The sequence below is a fragment of the Lepisosteus platostomus genome, chromosome 21, assembly GCF_059453375.1.
Source record: "Lepisosteus platostomus isolate fLepPlt1 chromosome 21, fLepPlt1.hap1, whole genome shotgun sequence".
NCBI classification, from domain to species: domain Eukaryota; kingdom Metazoa; phylum Chordata; class Actinopteri; order Semionotiformes; family Lepisosteidae; genus Lepisosteus; species Lepisosteus platostomus.
Window position 1 is genome coordinate 14,527,404 of NC_142631.1, and position 14,671 is coordinate 14,542,074.

The 14,671-nt window shown below is 38.4% G+C and overlaps 1 protein-coding gene across 2 annotated transcripts in view; it reads right to left on the bottom strand.

The window, feature by feature from the left end:
• rgs3a (regulator of G protein signaling 3a) overlaps positions 1 to 14,671 on the bottom strand; it is a 220,316-nt gene that overhangs the window by 171,728 nt on the left and 33,917 nt on the right. For both annotated transcript variants that reach the window (XM_088614600.1, XM_088614599.1), the window contains one exon: positions 13,125 to 13,215. In XM_088614600.1, the coding sequence (XP_088470726.1) occupies positions 13,125 to 13,215 (91 nt within the window). The remainder of the gene's footprint in view (positions 1 to 13,124; positions 13,216 to 14,671) is intronic.

The window sequence follows — 14,671 nt, forward strand, 5'->3', positions numbered from 1 at the left end:
GATCCTTTCTCAACCATGCTTTCACAGGATGAGGACTGCACAATCATGCTCCAACACAAGCTTTCAGACAATCAGCCTCATGTTCACAAGAACATAAGACATTATAATGGTAGGGTGCCATTCATCCACCTAACTGTTTTGGTTGACAATAGCTTATTGAGCCGAAGATCTCACCCAGTGATGGATTGAGAACACATCTGGAAGACACTTCGGAAAAGCAGGTTTTTAGGTCATATGGAAGATGAATTTGTGTGCAATGAGAGACTTTTTGAAAGGCACCTACTGTATAACACAGTTCCTAACCTTAACCAAGGCCAAAGTGTCAGACCATTTGTGCTTGACTCCTCATCGTTATTAAAAATGTATATTAAAACATGAGGAAAACATGAAGAAACAACGTCTTTTGAAGCGCTGGAGTACAATTATGGGAATGTGTGGAGAAAAAGCATGCTTGAAGATGAACGACTGGAAAAAGAAATATTTCCCTGAAGCTGAAAGTCACAGCTCTGTCAGACAGAAGCATAAAAAAGCAACGGACGGAAGAAATCGAATTCTGTTCCAGATGAATTCCCTGCACAAAAAACATGGTATTTCTGACCACAGCTTGAAGGAATTGAGACATACCACAGAATGAGTTTTATTTTCAGACCTTGCTAATTTTACACGTGTACAATTACCAAGGCTTGAGTCCTGCGCTATTCATTTGTTTCAAGTGGGCACGTCATGAACAAATAGACATCTAAATAGAAATACAAAGGTTGGTTGGTAAACACTTATCTCCGGTCCCCTCAGAACTCTACACACATTCTCTCCACTGGCAGTATTATTTTTCAAAAATGCTACAATAATATTATACCACCACAAGCAGTGCCATTCGCAAACGCCAGCTACTGTATATGGTATTTTGGATCATATTCTTGTTGTTAAAGCAGGGGTGAATGTTTGTGTTTGGAAGATTACCATAGGATTGTGCTGACACAGTCCTAAGTAACTATTATGGCTTTTCTCGTGCCCTGAAGTAAACTTAGAGAATCATACGTTAATTATGATTCTGTTGCTTTAACCAGATTTAACCACTTTAACCAGTTATCAGAGAATAATTAGTAACTGATATTTGATTGGAAAGTGTCCATGCAGGACCTCCATGACAAATATGCAAACCTAAGGTACTATATATTTAAAAAATGGCTGAATGTATGTTTCTGAAAACCAGCCCCACGAAAAACAACCCAGAACTACGGTGGCCCAGAAGCTCAAAAGGCAAGGACATATGTGCCACAAATACAAAAAGCTATGGCCCCAATGGAAAAGGGGCGGAGAAAACTGATAAACACGGACATGCAGATCCAAAAGATTGTACGAACTAAAAAGAGCAAACGGGAAATCTGAAAATGTGGACGTGCAAATCACAAAATGCAGAAAATGCATTCTAAAATGTGTGGAAGAGCAAATAAAAAAAATCAGGAAGTGTAATCTTAAAAAAGGGGACATCAACAAGTCCATGATTTGTAGTTTGTGCCACATCTTTCATATTTGCAGCGCATATGTTTTATTTGCTTCTGGTTTGCACTTCTAAGCCTCTGTACCTCCAGAATGTGCAGCTCATTTGATATCTGACAGTCACAGAAAGATTCAAAGTGGCTGAGAGGCCGGTGTCTGCACCAGCCCCTCCACCTGTCCAAAACTACCCCGAATTTTCATTTTTGCAAACTGTACAGCAAGATACAACAAGTACAGGACTTTTACAATTTTCTAGAAAAGAGAATATTCATTTCTCAATAATGGATTCGATGGATTGAATGTTTTTAGAAAGGTTTCTAGCAAAATAATGCAGTATATGTAATGATATGCAAAACATCTGTGTAATAAGTCCTAATAATAACTAAATGCATTTTGATGCTCCATATTCACATCGATTTTGTTTCAGTGGAAGTTAAAGATGCCCTAAATAACTTCATTAGCAGAAACTCAGTGAGAAGGAAAAAGCTTCATTAATAGCTAAGAAACATTTCATTTTCCTGTGTTAAAGTGTGAAGGGTGAGGACTGGTGGCAGGGACGTGCTTTGTTAATGTCACTATATTTGAATATGAGCACACCTACTGTACTAATGTTGAAAACCCACTGGCTATTCTTGTGTCTTATGTTAGTACCACAAGTCTCTCTATTATCACCATTAGCTAAAGTATTGTGTTTATCACAGTCTAAACAAAATACCAATACATTTTCAGGTCTCAAACGTTCTGCCATACTAATTTTCAAGCTGTTGTAATCGCTTCCTTTACATTTGAATGCTGACTGTTGCTTAATTCAAGAATATTATTGTACACCTTTTGGATTTTGAGCTGGTCAAATTGTCCTTTAGCAAACACTGTTTAACCTCTACATCACAAATCAACATCTCAACCATGTTCAAATAAGAACTTAAAAAAACACCATACACAAAACAGAGCAGACTCAAATGCGTCAGTTTTGGTAACTTGGCTTTTGGCCTCGTGAATTATTTACATATGCTTGTTTAGAAAGCTGACTGATGTGGAAATGCAGTAAAAAAACAACAAACTATCCCACTGTTTGCTGAGTGGGCGCTCACTTTCTAAAAGCACGGCTCTGCATATAATGAGAGCACAAGAAACCTCTTTTTGAATCAACCAGACACACTGCCTCAGACGCTGTTTCACAACACAGCACCCTCAGCCCTGACTTTGACACACCGGGTCAAGGAGGAAAAAATGAGAACTCTCTAAGGGAAAATGAAACACAGAACAGCCCTCCTAACAGCAGTACAGTTTGCGCCTCTGTCGCTGTGCTCTTTAAGCAGGAGAGTGCTGCACTGCACACATTCAAGGACAGTGGGCTCTCCTGCCTTCTGGGTTACTTGTTCATTAATTACCTACAAATGTGTTTGCCTTCTGTTTATCAATACACAATAGCTTTGGTAATAACTGTTTTATTCTTTTTTTCCTCGTGTCAATGAAGCAGAATTTATTTTAAAAAGAAGAGAGGGGAAGAGAGATAAATGATACTGAGACAGAATCCATTCTGCACCGCAGTGCAAGCAGACATGAGTTCTGCACCTTGACCAGTACCAACTCTCTTGCACTACAACAGGAAAGCAAGGATCCCTTCCTATCAATATTGGGTAGTCTAAAAGCATCCTAAATATTAAATTGGCACTAATTTTAGTCAAGTACTTCAAACAAGATGGATAATAGTAAATGCACAGACAAGCAGAACAGACAAAGATGTTTCCATTGACAACTCACTGAAGTGAATCTGATCCATTGTGAAAAAGGTGGCGTAAGCTTTGAGCCGGGGAAAATACGAACTGGCAAAAGAAGGGGAGCTCAACTTGAAGCACCCATCACTTCTCAAAACACGCAGAAAATCGCCACCTTTCGAGAGGAGAAATTCCACCCGTTTCGGCGGCAGAGCTGAAAGGAGCTGTCGCATTTAAACTGAGCCTTCGGATCGGATCAAACAAGAGGAGCCCAAAGGGCACAGAGAGCCTTTTATACAGCAGGTTCAGTACCGCACACAACAACACCCCACAAGAATCACAGCCCCCAACGAGAAATTTTAAACGTGGCGCATCACACATGCAACCGCCCTGGTCAACCATCATAGCTGAGGACAAGGCTAGTGTACAATATAAACAGATCTTGATATCTGGCGTCCTGGCCAAATATCTACCCCGGCATCCTGGCCAAATTTCTCATTGGCCCTTACCAATCATGGCCTCCTAATAATCCCCCTCTATGAATTGGCTTCATCACTCTGTTCTCCTCCTCACTGATAGCTGATGTGTGGTGAGCATTCTGGCGCACTATGGCTGCCGTCACATCATCCAGGTGGGGCTGCACACTGGTGGAGGGGAGACCCCATTACCTGTAAAGCGCTTTGAGTGGAGTGTCCAGAAAAGCGCTATATAAGTGTAAGCAACTATAATTATTATTATCTCTGAGAGCTTGCACTGCAAACTTAACAATATTCTACCAATACCACTGAGGTCAAACGACTTCCGGAAAAACACATGGCCTTTTCTTTTTCTTGCTGTGATTTTTAAATATTTGTATGTTTTATTTTATTATGAGAATACCAAGACGTGCATACACAGCACATCGGGGGAAGGTAAATTATGTTTTTCCTGAAACAGTCCATTTTGCATCCTGTATTAAAGACTTTCTGAATGTACAGTAACACAAAATATATGTTTCTGTTTTTACGGCCAAAATAAGAGTATTATGGACAAGGTGAAAAAACAAGGTAAGTAGCACTACAGAGCAGGTCCTGATCTTGAAGGATCTGTGGATGCACACTTTTTGCATTGTCTTTTTGTTTTGATTGCATTCCCACATTATCTTGATGTCGAAATAAAAATAAATGCCTAGATCATTATTGTGCACAGCTTCATGTAGCTCAGAATCACTCATGTGACAGTATATACTGTATATACGCCTACTTTATGTGTGGATCACCTTGTAAATTCACTGTAATTTATAGTAATTCCTGTGCTGCTGTTTCTATATTTGCCACTTCACATATATTTGTTTCATCTGCAAAGTTAATAAGTTGGCAAACCTTAAATGACAGGCACTATCAAAAGCAGTCTTGAAATTTATATACTATATTTTTATCATGTGCTTTAGTGCTACCTAATATTCATGCTGCTTGCTTGAGGAAAAAAGAGCAAATTAAACAAAAAAATCATTTTCTAAATCAATGCTGGCTCTCTCTTAAAATGCCACTTTTTAAAATATTCATATAAAGTAGTTATATTTTCCATATCATTTCCAGTAATAGAAGACTGATTGGTCTATAGTTTCATGGCTCACTTGTGTCCCACTTTATATGAATTGGTGTAGGCACTGTTTCCATTCTAAGAGAGAGCTGACATACAGTAGCTGATTATAGCGTCTAGTAATAACCTTCATCATTTCCTTAGTTATGGCTGGGAAAATACTATCTAGACCTGGTGATTTATTAAGACTTAGCCATCTAAGTCCATCAAGAAACCAAGTGTCAGAAATTACCTTATATTGATAGAGTTTTTTTCTAAATCAGGGGATGTTTAAGACATCTTTGATTGCACGAACCTGAAGTATTCACATATCATGTTTAGTGCATCTTTGGCATCTTCTGTTGTTAATCCTCTTTCATCTCATGGTACTTGTGTTTTTTACAGTTCTTTTACAGTTGTAATACTACTGAAATGCATTTGTATTTTTTGCTTCTGTTGCAAATTTCTTGTTCGGCTGCCTCTGGACAATTCCTTCTTCAGCTGAGCCTTTAGCTCTTAAATGCTTTTCCATCTTAGAATCGTGTACCCTTTCACAAAGATTACAAAGCAACGTTTTCCACCTAACATGTCTCTTAATATTTCAAGAAAAAAAAATTATATTCTCCAAGGGCCCTTAAGCATAGTGACAGCTATAACAAATTTATAGCTTTATAGGTATATACCTTACATACTCCTCACTCACTTTAAAAGTATTCATGCTAGAAAAACACATGATATATAGTACTCTATATAAGCTTGAAAAGAAAGCATAGTAGAGGGTCTAATAAAAAAATCATACATAAATTAGATTTCTGCTCAAATTTGTTAAAGGTCAAAGCAGCGAAATGCCTTCAGTGGAATGCATATGTTGACATAATACACTTGAAAAGCAAAGGCACAGTTATATAATAATGGCATCGTCCAGGACTAAATTTTAAATGCTTTCAAAATAACACTGCCATTTCAAGTTAACACTGCATTCAAGTTCTGGGAGAGCTACCTTATGTCCTTCACAGATCTACTCCTATTAAAGTTTGGCATCTATGCATTTCAGAACAGGTTTTCTTTATACAGATGCACATATAATATAGAAACCACGGTTTACATTAAGAAATCAAACATTTTAAATATTGTAACAGGCAGATTTGATTACAGATAACTTTATGCTTTGAAATGGATACTTATTTTAGTGTTTCTAGTGCATTTTATCTGTTTCTTTGCATTTGGTTTCACAAACCAGGTATTTATTCACTTTTACAGTTTTGTCATGAAACATTTCCTTGAAAGTTGCGTTCAGGCAAAACCAATGATATCCCATCTCCTTCTTTTCTACTCTTGCTAGCTGTGACACTTGTAGATTCTCTACACGTTTCGGCAAGTTGAACATTTGCTTTATATAAACCACAATTTATATGAATGTATTGAATATTTCATTTCACATGGGACTGGTTCCATTATAAATGAATCATGAAGAGATTCTCTGATAGTGGTGCCTGCATTTCAAATGACTAATACATAAAACACTCAAATTGCACATGCCTAGTAGGGTATAATTATTAAGTTTTTGTTTCTGGTCCAGATTTAATTCATTCACTAATCATAACTAGAATAGCCCGGAAAAACAGCAGTTTTGAAGAACTATCAAGATCTTAAGAAATCTAAGCTCTTTCTAGGTTTTCAAAGACTTACACTACTGTCTATGACAAAGTGTGGCATTCAGCAATTAGGAAAATTATTTGTGAGACCATCAAAACCGCATTTCCAAATTATGTTTTAATTTAAAAGATGTGGATGAGCAATCATGAACAGTTTCTAGCAACAGAATGTTTTTACACCACAATCTCTGTAACATTAACCCTAGAAGCACTTTCACCCAGAATCCCCTGTTCTGTTAAAATGTCTACTGAGCATTGAGGATACACGGCTTCCACTTTAAATAGCATCTAAAGAGAATATCCGCAGAATTTAAAAAAGTGTCTGACATGCACTGGGATGAAGTACAGATTTATCTGGCTGAGATCACAGATAATGAAAACAAAAAAATAAAATCTAAAGGTAAAAGAGGGTTTACCTACAGTACACCAGTAGGAAGTCTAAAGAGATTTAAAATTACACTATCTTCTTATGAGCAGGCCTTCAGTATGCTAAGTATGTTTCCCGCCAAGGTTTAGACAAGACAAATGGCTCCAATAAACTCTGAAGCTGAAATAGCATTATTCTTTCCGAGACACCTCTGAAAGAGCAGAACAAAAGCCACTGATCCTTGTCTTTTACTTTAGGGATCCCCACACTGGGGTGCCAACAAATCAAACGCACAATTTCAGTGTGAAAAGCTAAAGATTAATACCGAGGCACAATGTGTCTAAGTTTCCCCTCACAACCTCACCCAAGTGAGCAAGATGAGTGAAACAGCTTCCTCTCATTTACTCTCTCCTCTCTCTCATTTACTAGGGCCCTGGCAAAAATCACAGAACACAATAGCTTCCTCTGATCTATTGCAAAGGTCTCCTAAATGAAATAAAGGGCCATGGCTCGCAGATTTGCGAGATATAAACAGCAAGATTCCGAATTCAGCCCTCTGTGTTACGAGTGCAATACCGTTCTTTAACACGTGAGCCAGCTGGTCAACGGCATCTACAAGTACGTCATTATTTACATTATTGAAATTACGTCATTACGTCATTATTGCGTCATAATTGAAATTATTTACAGCTGACTTCCTTATTCGTTTGCATATCAAATCTCTCTCCTCCACGTCTTCACCATCTTGAGAATGATTTTTGAGTATAGCCAAAAATGTTCATCCAACAGAATATACTCTACAGTGACCAAGGTGATTGTGCCAATCTCTCCAACCGTGATTGCAAAAGGCTGTGACTCTGTAATGTAAAAAGGTCATGGTGGCTTATCAGTCATAATCCCACAGATGGCAGCTTCATGCCATTGGCCCCCCATTGACTCCAAACGTCGGAACCTCTCTGAAATGTCTGAGATACCTTATACCTTTACTCTCCATCAGTTCTACCTCACTCTTATTCAAAACGTCCATGTCAAGGACATGCAATAAATTACATGTCAACATTTCTGTCAAGAGAGCAGTTACAAAATTAATTTTAACATTTGGGGATAAAATCTGCATGTGGCAATTCAACAAACCAGTTTAACTGGTGTCCAATCTATACTTTATTGAACCTTTAGGACCTATTACGGTATAAAAAACATAGCTTCAGTGCTTGACAATTGTGGTATTAAACATTCGATAATATACTGAACATGTTGCAAAGGATTATTTCACCTTTCAGATAAAAGCTTGTTATCCCTACAGCAGATTCTTAATTTAGAATTCTCAACTTTGATTATTAAATGAATGTCCTCGTCGTGGCAGGAATCGTCTGAAGAAACCCTTCTCCCACTCTATTTTGTCTAGCACTGCAAAAGTATTTAATTAGATGGTTAAGAGTATGGATGATTTGAGGCTTTCATTCCTCCCATGCAGCTAGAGCTGACAGGGCACAAACCCTCTCTCTCTTTCAAATGCCTCACTTCTTCATCACTCTGTCAGTGGAACAAGAGAGTCCCTGCTGCTTTCACTGCAGGGCAGGGCGCACCAAAGGCCGTGAGAGTTCCCAGACTTGCACTGGTTTCATCTCATATCATAACGATCTGCATCGGCATGAGCCTACACCTGATCCTAGCCTTGCAACGAGGACGCCAACGTTAATATTTGCATCTGTTTTCATTAAGCAGTTTGAATATAATACTGTACGTGCTGACATATCTGACACCTGCAATAAAGGCTTGAGAAGCAATTAATCATTCCTAAATTAAATCTTATTAGCCACAGTTTCTAACTTAATCTATACTGGCTGGCGCAGTCTCTATCAGGCTATTAGAAAGGTGGATGGAAGGAGAGAAAGGAATGGAAAAAATCAGATGTTCTGTAACTGTGATAAATACTATTTGTTAAAACATTCTTGATAAAGATGGAAAACAATGTACATAAGATCACTTTATCACTTTATTGGCCATATACAACTTTTTGCATTAGGAATTTGTCTTTTCGCATAGCCCAGCTTGCTCTCCATGAGACACACAGACAGGGAGAGAAGCTTGGGGTCAGAGCGCAGGGTCAGCCATTTATACAGAGCAGTTGGGGTTAAGGGCCTTGCTCAGGGCCCCAACAGAGTAGGAATGCCTCTGCAGGCCGCGTGATTTGAACCGGCAACCTTTCAGCCACAGGCGCAGATGTAAAACGATGTCAGAAATCAATGAATAAATAGAGTCCTATGTATCCATTTTCTATCCTCTTTATCCAATACAGGTTTGCAGGGGAGCCAGAGCCTATTCTAGCAAGCAATGGGTGCAAGGCAGGATACACCCTGGACAGGACACTACTCCATCACAGGGCAAATAAGCAGAGCTAAAATCCTGAATTAATGGTGAGGAAATTAAGCTTGGATATATGGAAATGCTCATAAATGCTGTACAAAGCTTGTAGTTTGTACAAGATGTACCAACCACGTATCTTACATATCAACAATAAGCAGAGGTCTATCCATCTATTGTCCAACCTCTTCATCCAATATAGGTTCACGGGTGACCATTCATAACCAGTCAATGAAATACTGCTCTGCAATTGCTTGCTCCTTGCATGACAGCCAGGTGGTTCCATAAATAGACATTCTGGGAGCAAACTCAACTCAACTTTTCCATGTTGCTAAAGACAATTTGCTGCCATCCTTTATGAAATATTTGGAAGAGATCTTCAAAATAATAAGCTACTAGAAACCACATAAGACAGATGATAAACTAGACTTCTCTAATATGATTATTCTTTACTTATGAGAAATAGTCAAAGCTTTTTGGGAGGAGAGGCTGTATGTATCTTAGCAGTCTCATACATTGCCTGTGATGTTCTGAATCCAATCCCTCTTTTCACAGCTAGTCAAGGGGCCCTCACATTCTTTTACCTTAGAAAAAAGGGGTTTATCTTCATTCTACTGTAAAATACATTGATGTGTTTGGAATGCTAAAAATGGGGCCGAAGGGAAACTGGAACACTGAGGCGATGAGATGAGCTGTAGGTTTAGGTGTTTACCCCAGTGAGCAGCTATGTCTCATCACACAACATCAGCCACAATATACCATCTGACAGCATCTTTACAAATGCTGTGCACTGTGATAGTTTCTACAGTATATACTTTTATTTATTTATAAATGCATTATCAGCCACAAAGACATCAAGACAAAATCAATTTTCGAAAACTCTATTTCTGTAATAAAAAGTTTCCAAAGAAATGTCACCCAAGCCTAGTTGTGCTCCTAAACTTGAAAGAGTATTCACATCTTCTCAGTCTCTGTATAGAGCCTCTGAATACAGTCACCCTATTGAAAACCTCCATCCACCAGGCTCTTGAGAGTACAGGCTTACCTTTGCCACTATGTGATCTGCTGTTATAATGGGGAACTCAGTGTATCTCAGCTGTCAAAAAACAGAAATACAACATCTCTCCTTTACCATCTCAGAGTAGGGGGAACTGTACTGAGACAGAACATGCTTATTTCTAAATCCACCCTCAGGGAGCAGAAAGTACAAAGTCAGGTTTCATTAAGAATTTATAACTCTATAGAAAGTTCACACATTATGTCATGTATTTCTAATGTCTGAGAGAAGCATCATCCAACATAGGGGATGTATACTTCCCTGTAGTGAGAGAGTACTGCACTGATGAACAGTTGTGCAGATTGCTTAAAAATCCTGAGGCAACTGTGGAGTTGTAGCCATCATCTCACTGGAGGCAAGAGTATGGCCCTATTGTAGTGGAGCCTCTTTTACTGACAATGGATATTTTGCATTTCAATTAGTCTCCAAAACAGTTTTTTTTTATGATCTGTAAATTGATTATCCCTGTTGCAGTGGCCAATGGGGTTTGTACCACATTTGATTGAAATCTTGAGAGCCCTGCTTCCTGACAGCATCCTCAAGGCCTTGTATACTTGGGTAAGGATATAAACACACAATACAGCAACATTTGCCCTTCCTACTTTATTCGCTTTGTGCGGTGCTGGTGGAACTGCCTGTGCTCAAAAGAGGTGACACACGTCTGATTAGACAAGTGTCACTGAAAGACGGCACGAACCTTTAATGAAAAGTGTCATGTCAGGCATCACTCCAGAAGTGAAAAACCTTCTGCCCTTTATTCATTCCTGAGTACGCAATGCTCTCGTGCTTGACTTGAGAAGCCCAGGCAGCTGCTCTTAATGAATCGTTACTGTACAATTTCCTTTTGCACGTCTAACCAACAAGATGTATTTTGCTTGGTTAAGAGAAAACTGTTTTGTTTGTGTGTGTGTGTGCGCGTGTGTGTCTCTGATGGAATTGTCAATAGGAAAGATAGGAATGACTGGACTATTGTGGTGAAATGAAAAATCATTAGAAATTCCGAAAGGTAACAGATGAGGAGGGCATCTGGTCTATCTAAACCCATTTGGTAGTTAGTAGCAGAGTGATCCAAAGATCACGTCCAGTCATTTCTTAAAGAAACAACCGGATTTGGCAGCCAACCGAGGTATTGACTTCAACCACCCAGCTAAGTAGCTTGTTCAATATTCTCACAAAACTTTGAGGAAATAAATGCTTTCTGTTTCTCAATTTTAAATGCACTTCCAAATTGCCTGTGCTTGTCCCCTTGATTTCTGTTTTACTGATCATTACTAAAAAAGGTCTTATCTCAGATCTTCTCTAATCTTCAGTGTTCAAGAGTAAAAATGCTCAGTTCCTTCAGCCTGTCAGTGTAGGATATTCCCTTAAGTCCCAGAAAGGACCTGATTGTTCTTCTCTGGACTAATTCCAAGGCAGCAATATATTTTCTATAGCATGGGGACCACATCTGTACACGATATACTAATTCTGGACTTACTAGTGTGTGATGTAATTTTACGTAACATCCCTTGATATAAATTCTACGCGTTTAACTAGATATTCTAACATTTTTCCTTAATTGCTTCTGCATATAGTCTAGAAGATGTACAGTAAATGATGCATCAATATACAGTAAACACCTATGTTTTCAATTAGTAGTCTCTTCTAGCTTAGTGTTTCCCACTTTGTATCTATAGCTTATGTTTTAAAGAACTGCATGCAAAGTCCTGCTCAGCTACGTTAAACATCATATTCCAGATGTTTGCCAAAGCATTTTGATTAATATTTTTGGTTTGCATAAATATATTAAAAGGGCCTTTTCTATAAGGTGTGCAACCCAAAGTATTATACTGGGAAGTGGTATTTAGACATAAGTTTCAGGGAAAAAAAATAGTGAGAATTTTGCCACTGCTCTGCTGTTGGACCACTCTAATGAGGATTGTTTCACCTATAGTATGCATTAATTTCCACATTAATGCTATGAGAAATATTGATCAGTTAGTGCTATAACTTATCAGTTAACATGCAGGGAGCCTGGAGATCTGAAATCACCAAGGTTAAAAGCTTTTTCTTGTGCCCAGCGGATGTATCAAATGCACATTACAGATGTAATATCTCAGATGTCCTTTACAAACTGTCTAATATGTTTTTAGTACATATAGATGATGTTATCATCAATGTTTAAAACTGTTATGCTGCAGATCAGGTTTTAAATGGAAGAATCTGTATCAACAGATGCAAGGGATGAAAAATTTATGGAAATCTGACACTAAGTAAAAGATTGTACACACCATCAGCATTATAGATCTACGATTTTTTCCTCCAGCATTTTCAAACACTATTAATTCCAATAAAAACTATTATGCATGTCCTGTTTTTAAAGAAAATACATTCATTATCTCCTGATAAGGACCTGTGCACAAAGGTGACTCCTTGAACTAATGTCCAGAATTGAAATACTGGTGTTTGGCCAGAATACTAAAAAGCCAAACAAAAGTCAAAATGGCAACAGTAAACCTAGAAAGAAATAAAAGTAATTGCTTACAACATTTTAAGCATGTGACAGATGTTTGATTAGGGCAAACATACAGCCAGCTTCAACTTTTAAATAAATTACAAACGGGAGCAAATACAGTATGTTCCCTCCTTAATTCTCATCAAAATGCTCTCCTGGAAGCCACTCCAAGCGTAAACATACAACAGCATTGCCACAAAATTCCCCTATGTAAGTGGGGTGTGTTGGTGCATTTCAGTGCGGGAGGTGGAGAGGGGAAAGCAGTTTTCTGCCTATTTCAGTCTAGAGCAAGAAACGACAAGCTTTTTCCAAAGCATCCAGTTGTTAAAGTCTCCCCGCCTCACACACACATCCATATTTACAGTAAGCCCTGGACAATGAATCCACACAATCGCCTTATCCTACTTACCTGGGATCTGCCTCAGACGTCGTGTAGCCACTTTCAAATGTTTTGTTCTTCCCAGGTCTTCTCCCAGTAGATAGTACCAACCACCGATTTCCTGAGACATTCAGATCATAACAAAAAAAAAGAAAGAAAAAACCTCAGTTCTCTTTTGTCATTTAAGCTGACCCCCCGCCCCAGCTCTGCGCCGTTTGCCAGAAATCAGAAGTGGTGTGCGACGTGGTTGAAGGTCTGAGACTAGAAGAGAGAGAGGGGAGACCCCCTCACACAAACTCCGCTGGCTTGCACGTTATTTAACTGGAGATTTTCGCTCACAGATTGAGTCGTCTGGGAATAAGCGCAAGTTCAGTGTTTTCCAGCAGCTGATGCATCTGGTGCAGCCCCAGAAGCCAGATGGCTGTTTGTTATATAAAGAGAAGCCCGGGATGTCAAGCAGGTTTCCATTTTAATCCAGATAAAATGCTTATAGCCCGTATAAGCATGATGACAAATGTAGCAGAAACAATTACCCTGTCCCTCATGACTGTCAGCCTTCCAGTGAAAAGGAAAACTGTAATGATTAAAGGTTATTATAAATGATTAATTAAAAAGAAATTTCTCTTGCACTTTTTTTGGGGGGGAATCCTTTAGTCTGAAACCCTTTAACTGAAATGACAGGACACCACGGAGCACAGAATAATCGTTCATAAAAGCACTTTAACAGATTTCTGTCAGTTGTGAGACACAGAGAAAAGCACACTGGAACAGCTCTATCGTCCTCATTTAAAATGATGTTAGATTATCAGAATGTCTTCAGCATGTCTGGTAGAAGGTGAAAGACACTGATACAACATAAATAATTCTGAACAAGTGGAACTCTTCCGAACTAGGACCACCTCCATTGTTTAAAGCCCAATATATCATTAGCAAAATCAAACCAATTAAGAAAAGACAAATAAATGCAGGCACTTTATTACTGTTAAAGCCCTGAAAGACTAAAGGTAGGGGAATAGGGGACTTATAAATGTCACTGTAAAGTTAAGTTGATTGACAAATGTCCTCAGGAAGGATTAGTCAATGTGCACACAACCTGACAACAAGCACCAAATGTTAACCCTTAAAAGACATAACCTAGATAATTAGCAAAGCACACTGTACTGAGAAGAAAAAACAACAACTGTATCATGTTCAATGACTGTATTAGAAAAGATGCACAGCTTTAAATGTGAATGTTTAAATGTGACACACGTAGCTTTAAATGTGAATTCTTTAATATGGGAATGAACAGTATTAAGGCACACTGGTGTTTATCCTCCTTGTTTCTTTCGACCAGTTTCAAAAGGAAATATGCTTTAGGGTTAACTTGAATTCCATTCAACCAAAACCGATTGCCTAGGGCTCATTTTGCAGAGAAGACTGCTCTTGCCAAACAATGATGCATTTTCTTATACAATAACACAAAGACAGAAGACAAAGCAGCACAGTATTAAAATCACAATAATTAAAAAATGAGGTCTAAATTACTTGAGTTATATAGATGGAAGACCATACACTTTCTCTGCCATGAATCATAC